General features: G+C 44.6%; 1 protein-coding gene across 2 annotated transcripts in view; it reads right to left on the bottom strand.

Moving 5' to 3' along the window:
• Positions 1 to 2078: 2078 nt before the first annotated feature.
• DPF3 (double PHD fingers 3) overlaps positions 2079 to 7295 on the bottom strand; it is a 173312-nt gene continuing 168095 nt past the window's right edge. For both annotated transcript variants that reach the window (XM_054161553.1, XM_009900602.2), the window contains 3 exons: positions 7110 to 7222; positions 5312 to 5393; positions 2079 to 3059 (listed from right to left, as the gene is read on the bottom strand). In XM_054161553.1, the coding sequence (XP_054017528.1) occupies positions 2989 to 3059; positions 5312 to 5393; positions 7110 to 7222 (266 nt within the window). In that variant the 3' untranslated portion in view covers positions 2079 to 2988. The remainder of the gene's footprint in view (positions 3060 to 5311; positions 5394 to 7109; positions 7223 to 7295) is intronic.

Below are 7295 nucleotides of genomic sequence, written 5' to 3'. Positions count from 1 at the left end.
TCATTCAAGCCTCATTCCATCTCAGACTGAGAGACAGTAGCTGAAGGAAGTTCTCAGCATGGGAGAGTGAGCTTACATCTGCTGCCAAAATTACCTGGAGGTGCCTATATACACAGCAACACAGCACAAAGCTGGAGAGATGAAACACAGCTGGACCACTGTGGGTAAGCACCCTGACATTGGCCAAACAAGATTTTGCCACTGAAGATCTAGCAATCTCTCGATATGTCATACCTCATTAATGATGAAACTTCAGCAAGGCTACAGAGGAATATTGTCAAACATGAAAGACAGTGTTCACTGCAAAATGGTTGTGGAAGGAGAAAACAGTCAGAGTCGTGGATCAGACCCACAAAATAGGAAAGCAGGCATGCGTGCAGAGCACAGCTCATTTAGTCTCTGTCACAGGGATGGAGAGCACTGTCCTCCTGCACCAGTCAGTCCCACCAACAGGGCTACCTGAGTCTTACACGATGAGCCACCACCTGTCTGCTTAACACAGGCTAAACCAATATGCATTTTCCTCTCCATTTGATAATGCAGACACTGTCCTACTCCTCTCCAAGGTCATTGCAAACCCAGGGAAACTGGAAGGCAAGGTCCATTTTTATGATGTAGCTACCTAAGCACCAGCCTGAACACTAACCCACCTCTGCTTCTCCCACCGTCAGCACCACCATAAAACTTTCCTCACACATCTCAACTCCTGTCCTTCTTGCCAAAACATTCACTTTTCATGAGAGAGCATGGTGGTGTCTCTGACAAATATGTCCTCATGCCCCTGGCCCCAGCAACAACAGGATTTTGTGTCAGCCTGAGCTGTGTGATGGTCTCAAAGCGCCAGGTCAGTAGAGCTTAACCACATCAACAGATGGTTACAAATGCTCATGTGGATGAACTGTGGCTCAGGTACCCGACACCTAACACAGGTCCACAGGCTCCCACTTTACCCTTCCCACATCTGATGATCAAATTTCTTTGTACCCTTGGCTTATCTGAGGGATCACCACATGGAAAGACAAAGGTGTCAAACTAATTTTGCAGGTAGCCAGTCCAGCTGCTCCAGGAAAGATTTGGTCCAATACAACTAGGATAAATACTGTCTGAATACATACTGTCTGAATATTTTTCTACCAAGCCAAAATATTCCTGCTTGCAGCCTGAGAAGAGGCTGAGACAGTACATGGGAGAATCCAGCAGCTGACATGGCTACTCACAGTGTGCAAGCTGAACAAAATGTGAAAGGTGAAGACACTATCTAAATAACAAAGGAGTGTGCATTAGGTTAATATAGTTCATTCTAACTAAGTGTAATTAGCAGAAGGAAGAAAAATTAGCTCACAAGTGTTCTTGCATGATGTCCTTTCAAGTGTTCAGGGACATTTAACTTTGTGGAAAAGTCTCGATCAATATAAATATTCCAAATATAACCTTCAGTGTCCTTACCTACTTGTACAAGCAACTTGAGTCACATGCTGCTGGGGACTCTCATCAATTTCTGCTATAAACCCACCTTAATCCATGCATAAAAAGTAAAGAAAACGGTCATTCTGGGCTACTTGGCAGTTCAGGGAGTTGGATGTTTTTAACCTTAAAGATGTATCTGGTAGAAATTCTTTAAAGGACTCACTTGTCCTCCTAGTGATGTCCTAAATTATTCAATGAGACTCAGCTGTAAGAGTAGTTTTCAACTGATGTTCTTGCCTAATGTTTCTTCGTTTCACATGTAGAGATTTGTTTAAATAAAGTGTAACTGTTTCTATCTGAATTTTGAAACCATTGTGAAAAATCTTTCCTTTTAGGTTAAGGAAATCCTTTCCTTCTTCAGAGCTGGGGAAGGTTTTGGGCAAATTAGCACATTTGCCAAAAAACCGCAGTTCTAGAGAATTTGGGTCCAAAATTATTTGAAGATTCAGCTAGATCTTGATTAGTACTTTGATTAAAACAAAACAAAACAAAACAAACCCCAACAGTAACACTTTAGAAATGCTGGAAGTCCTGATGAGGCAATTCCCGGAACGAAGTTGCAGAACATTTTAGTTTAGAAACATCAAAAAACCAATCAAAGTGCCTCGTTTCACCCTAAGCCCAAGTTGTTCCTGTTGCAGCTTCCTTTAGATTGCTCAGAAAAGTGACCATTTTGCTTTCCTACAATGAGCTCAAGACAACATTTTTCTTTTGTTCAGTTTTCCCGAGGTGCACAGCAAGTCAGTTACATACATAACCCATTCAGAGTTTTCTGAACAAAGCCACAATGATGAGTCTGGACTGTATGCTAGTACTGAGGTGGGACAGTGTGCCTGAATGTCCTGACAGATCAGAGATGGACAGCTTTTCTAAGCATCTGTGTGCATACATGCTGCTACTGCTCTTTCTTCAGAAACACTGAAAGCAGCTGCCAAATCAAAGCATTTGATCCAGGGAAGAGTGTCACCCCAAAAACTTTTGATCAGTGCTTCTCTCAGTGACAATGTGTTGTTCAGGACCTGGGAAGTACTGAGCTAATGCAACTCTCAAAGGCCCACTATGAATACAGAGTGGTTGCAGTAAGGGGATTTCCAGTCAAGCCTGTGAAGAGAAAGAACTGGTGCTGCTCCCAGACGAAGTACTCACCAATAGTTCCTTGGGAGGTATCTTACTACTTTGTTAAAAAGAAGACTAAACAGAAAAAGCACAAGGCCACACAAAACTGACTTCTCCATGTCAATGTAACAACCCTCCCCCTTCTATAACGCATGTGAGTCCGTAACAGCAAGCAGCAACCATGCATAGCAGTGAAGATCTCATCCGGAGCATCAGGAAAGTACTCGATCCTTCAGGCAGAGCCCAGGAGGCATGACCTTAGTGACAGTGAATACCACAGATACCTCTTCCTGGATTTGAGTGTCCATTCCTTTTGACGTGGGTTGTGTCTTTGTGTTCTGGATGGGAGTTATGTGCTGGTATGGCAACACCAGGAGCAAAGTGTTTCTCAACTGCTGGAGCTCCTCAGGCCTGGAAGCCAAAAGCTGATGCTCTCTCTCTGAGCAGCTCCCGGCACAAATGGCAACTCCAGCTTCCTGCAAATGAGGAAATCCTTATAGGAATCACATCAAATCCAGGCACTCAGAGTTTGTGTCAAGATCAACATGAATAGGCTATCAAATGTTCCTAACACTGGAACTGCCTGTATTTTTCTGATGCAGGCACTGCTGCCCTTGGCGTTGTGTGCGTAGGTTTTCTACACAAGTTACAGCACAGCTGGAGTGTGCGGTGCATGGGGTTTTATGTTTTCATGCTTTCAATACAACACTTCCCAGTCAAACAGGAACCTTTAGCTAATTATTAGCTTCATTTCAAAATTTCCCCCTCTGGATTTAGTCTCCTCTTTATCAAAGTTACAAACATTTAGCTCCTGAATGCATGATTGATTTGTAATTATTCTTGTCTCACCCCTCGTGCAAACCGCAGTCATTCACACTCGCATGTCTCCTTCTCCAATTCTACTGCTCTCTGCAGATTTTAGTCAGAGAATCAATAATGGTAAGGGACTAGTTCCTCTGCTCCATAGCCAAGTGACAAACTACAGCCTGTTGTAGTATAGTCAGACTGAATACCCTGCAGAGATCACAGCTACACACCAAATGTATATGGACCGTAAAACTCTCCCCATTCTGAAGCCCAGGCAGACCAGAGAACAGGGGAGGTCACTTCTCTTAATTCAGTCGTCTGACAACAGACTCCCAGGGAGGATCGTCCTGTCCAGGGCTTACTCTCTGAAAGTGTGACTTCTTAGGAAGCCACAGAATCACAGAACATTAGGGATAGGAAGTGACCTCTAAAGGTCATCTAGTCCAACCCCCTGCCAGAGCAGCGTCACCTAGAGTAGGTCACACAGGAATGCTTCCAGTTGTGTTTTGAATGTCTCCAGAGGAGACTCCACAACCTCTCTGGGCAGCCCATGTGGAACCTCCCATGCTCCAGCTTGCACCCATTGATTCTTGTCCTATCCTTCAAAGTCACTGAGAAAAGCTTTTCTCCATCCTCCCATCACTCATCCTTCACATATTTATAACCATTAATAAGGTCACCTCCTCAAAGCTAGAGCCCCAGCTCCCTCAGCCTTTCCTCATAAGGGAGATGTTCCACTCCCTTAATAATCTTTGTGGCTCTGCATTGGACTCTTTCAAGCAGTTCCCTGTCCTTCTTGAATTGAGGGGCCCAGAACTGAACACAATATTCCAGATGTGGCCTCATTAGGGCAGAGTAGAGGGGAGGAGAACCTCTCTTGACCTACTGACCATACCCCTTCTAATACACCCCAGGATACCATTGGTCTTCTTGGCTACAAGGGCACATTATTGGCTTGCGGTCATCCTTCTATCCACCAGGATGCCCAAGTCCCTCTTCTCTGTGCTGCTCTCCAACAGGTCAGTCCCCAACCTATACAGGTCCACAGGGTTGTTCTTTCCTAGGTGCAAGATGCTATACTTGCCCTTCTCCCTGCCCAACTCTCCAGCCTGTCCAGGTCTCACTGAATGGCAGCACAGCCTTCCAGTGTGTCAGCCACTCCTCCCAGTTTTTTGTCATCAGCAAACATGATGACAGTGCACTCTGTACCTTCATCCAGGTTGTTGATGAATATATTGAATAGTACTGGTCCCAGTATTGACCCCTGAAGGACTCCACTAGATACAAGCCTCCAACTAGATTCTGTCCCATTGACCACAACTTCTTTTCTTTAACCAGTTCACAATCCACCTCACTACCCAATCATCTCCAGGATGCTGTGGGAGATAGTGTCAAATGCTTTACTGAAATCAAGATAAACCACATCTACTGCTCTATCATCATCTATCCTTGTTATGTCCTCATAAAAGGCTACCAGGTTGGTCCAAAGTCACAGTTCACAAGAGCTCAATTCAACTGACTGAATTGCTCTGGGCAAGCTACTCTAGTTAAGGATGCCCCTGCTTACTGCAGAGAGGTTTGGACTAGATGACCTTTGGAAGTGCTTTCCAACCCAGACCATTCTATGGTTCTACAAAATTGAGTTGTCCAATGCTACCTAGGACATCCAAAGGTTCCCATGACCCTCAAAAGAGTCATGTTCTGGAAGATGATGTAGAGACCAGGCAAGACTGAATGGGACATCTCAGATCACACTAGGCCTTCACATCTATTAATTTTTTTTCTTTCCAGTGTTACTTGTCTCTGGTTTTGATACTGCTTCCTTACCCCCTGCAAGGCCCAGGCTACCTTTCTGAAATTCTTCCTTGCTCCAAAAGGATCTTATTGTGGTTTTTCAAAGTAGACTTCCAACATATATTACCTTCTGGGGGTTCAAAGACTGGTGGATTCAAGCAATACATGTGATAGCCACGGTCACAGTCATCACAGAAGAGCAGCTGGTCCTGAGGTGGAGTTGTTGGGGAGACAGAAGGGTAACAGAGGAAGAAGGAAGAGAGAAAATTATGTATATTAGTCTCTTGCCAAGAAGAAAACATAAGCATGGTAATCATCAGTGCTCAGCTAGGAATGCAGAGCTGCAATATAGAGACTAAAAGATTATTTGGAATGTAAAAGGCTACAGGCACCACACTTGAGCATCCAGGATCAACTACCACTGGAAAAATCTGTCTGAGAGGTGAAGGACTTCCTCTCCAAGGTGTCTTCACAATGTAGTGGTAGAAGCTGTTAGGCTGGGAATATGCTGTACTGAAAGAAGGGGACAGAATTTGCTGAGCTCCAATGTGACCACATACTGAACCTCATCAAAAGCCTCATCTTAGCCGGTCCTCCAAAACTCAGGCAAGTGAATGCTCTGTGAAACAGATGGAAATTATGATCCCCCATGCTGTCTGCAACACTTTCTTATATATGTAGGGCAAATAGATGCAGTATCTTGATTCCTAACACAGAACAGCTCCCTGTTTTCAGACTTCCATGTTTACTGCTAAAGAAAAAGAAAATAATAATAATAATCTCAGGTGTCAAATTCATTCTGCTGTAGGAAATGCAGGGTTAGCTAATTGCCTCCAAAGTTCTCCAGCCACTGCCACTTCTCCAAGTTTCTCAAACACTTCCAAGGACCCGTAGCATCAGGTTTTAACTGAAAACCAAGCAGAAAGGACACTGTTCAACTGCAGGCTAAGGATTGTGGTTTGGAAATCACTGGGATAGGTGATTAGGTGACCAGAGAGGCCTAGCCACTCCAGTTCAAGTGCTCTACATGTTTCCCAGAACTTGTCATTAAAATTAAAACTTCCTGCCAAGAAAGTAAGTCAAATGAGGGACAGAGGAAACCTAACTGCCGCCTCTTGCATTATCGCTTACTTACATCTACTCCAGACTACCGTAATTAAAACTCTACTCTCTCACAGCTCCCTCCAACATGAGTTTATAGCCTCCAGCTAATGTCTGTTGGATAAACAGACAAGCCACAAGTATCAAGGATAATCAGAGGGCTGGAGCACCTCTCCTATGAAGACAGATTGAGAGAGTTGGGGTTGTTCAGTCTGGAGAAGAGAAGGCTCTGAGGAGACCTTATTGTGGCCTTCCAGTATCTGAAGAGGGCCTACAAGAAGGCTGGGGAGGGATTTTTTTAGGGTGTCAGGTATTGATAGGACTAGGGGGAATGGAACAAAAATAGAAATGGGTAGATTCAGATTGGATGTTAGGAAGAAATTCTTCACCATGAGGGTGGTGAGACACTGGAACAGGTTGCCCAGGGAGGTGGTAGAAGACCCATCCCTGGCAGTTTTTAAGGCTAGGCTGGAGGTGGCTCTGAGCAACCTGATTTAGAGTGAGGTGTCCCTGCCCATGGCAGGGGGGTTGGAACTAGATGATCCTTGATGTCCCTTCCAACCCTAATAACTCAATGATTCTATGATTCTATCACCATTTTACGTGGCCCTAGATGATACCTGTAGTAATATCAGCAGAAACCAACTGCTGAAGAGGGGCACTGTGGGGAAACCTATTTCTGTTCTCAGAAGTGGCCCTTCCTCAGAGCTGCCTGGAAGCAGTAGCAAAGCCATGACCCACACCATTGCCATGTGCTCCTCAAGGACAGGCATGACAGTAGCTTGCAGTGATGCTTATTTGCGTGAAAAGGTAAACAAACTCACATCGTTCTCAGAGGTCCCACAAAGGCTGCAGGATTTGCACTCAATGCACTGCCACTGATAGGTTTTAACAGCCTCAGTCATGTTTGTGGTGAACTGCAGGCAGGTCGGGTGTCCTGAGGAAGATGGGAAACAACTGTCATTGTTAAGGCTCACTCATTGCTTGTGAATTAACCGGTGTTAAATTTG

Source organism: Dryobates pubescens, chromosome 5, assembly GCF_014839835.1.
Source record: "Dryobates pubescens isolate bDryPub1 chromosome 5, bDryPub1.pri, whole genome shotgun sequence".
Lineage (NCBI taxonomy): Eukaryota > Metazoa > Chordata > Aves > Piciformes > Picidae > Dryobates > Dryobates pubescens.
The sequence above is the reverse complement of the archived record's forward strand: the minus strand, read 5'-3'. Positions and strand labels throughout refer to the sequence as shown.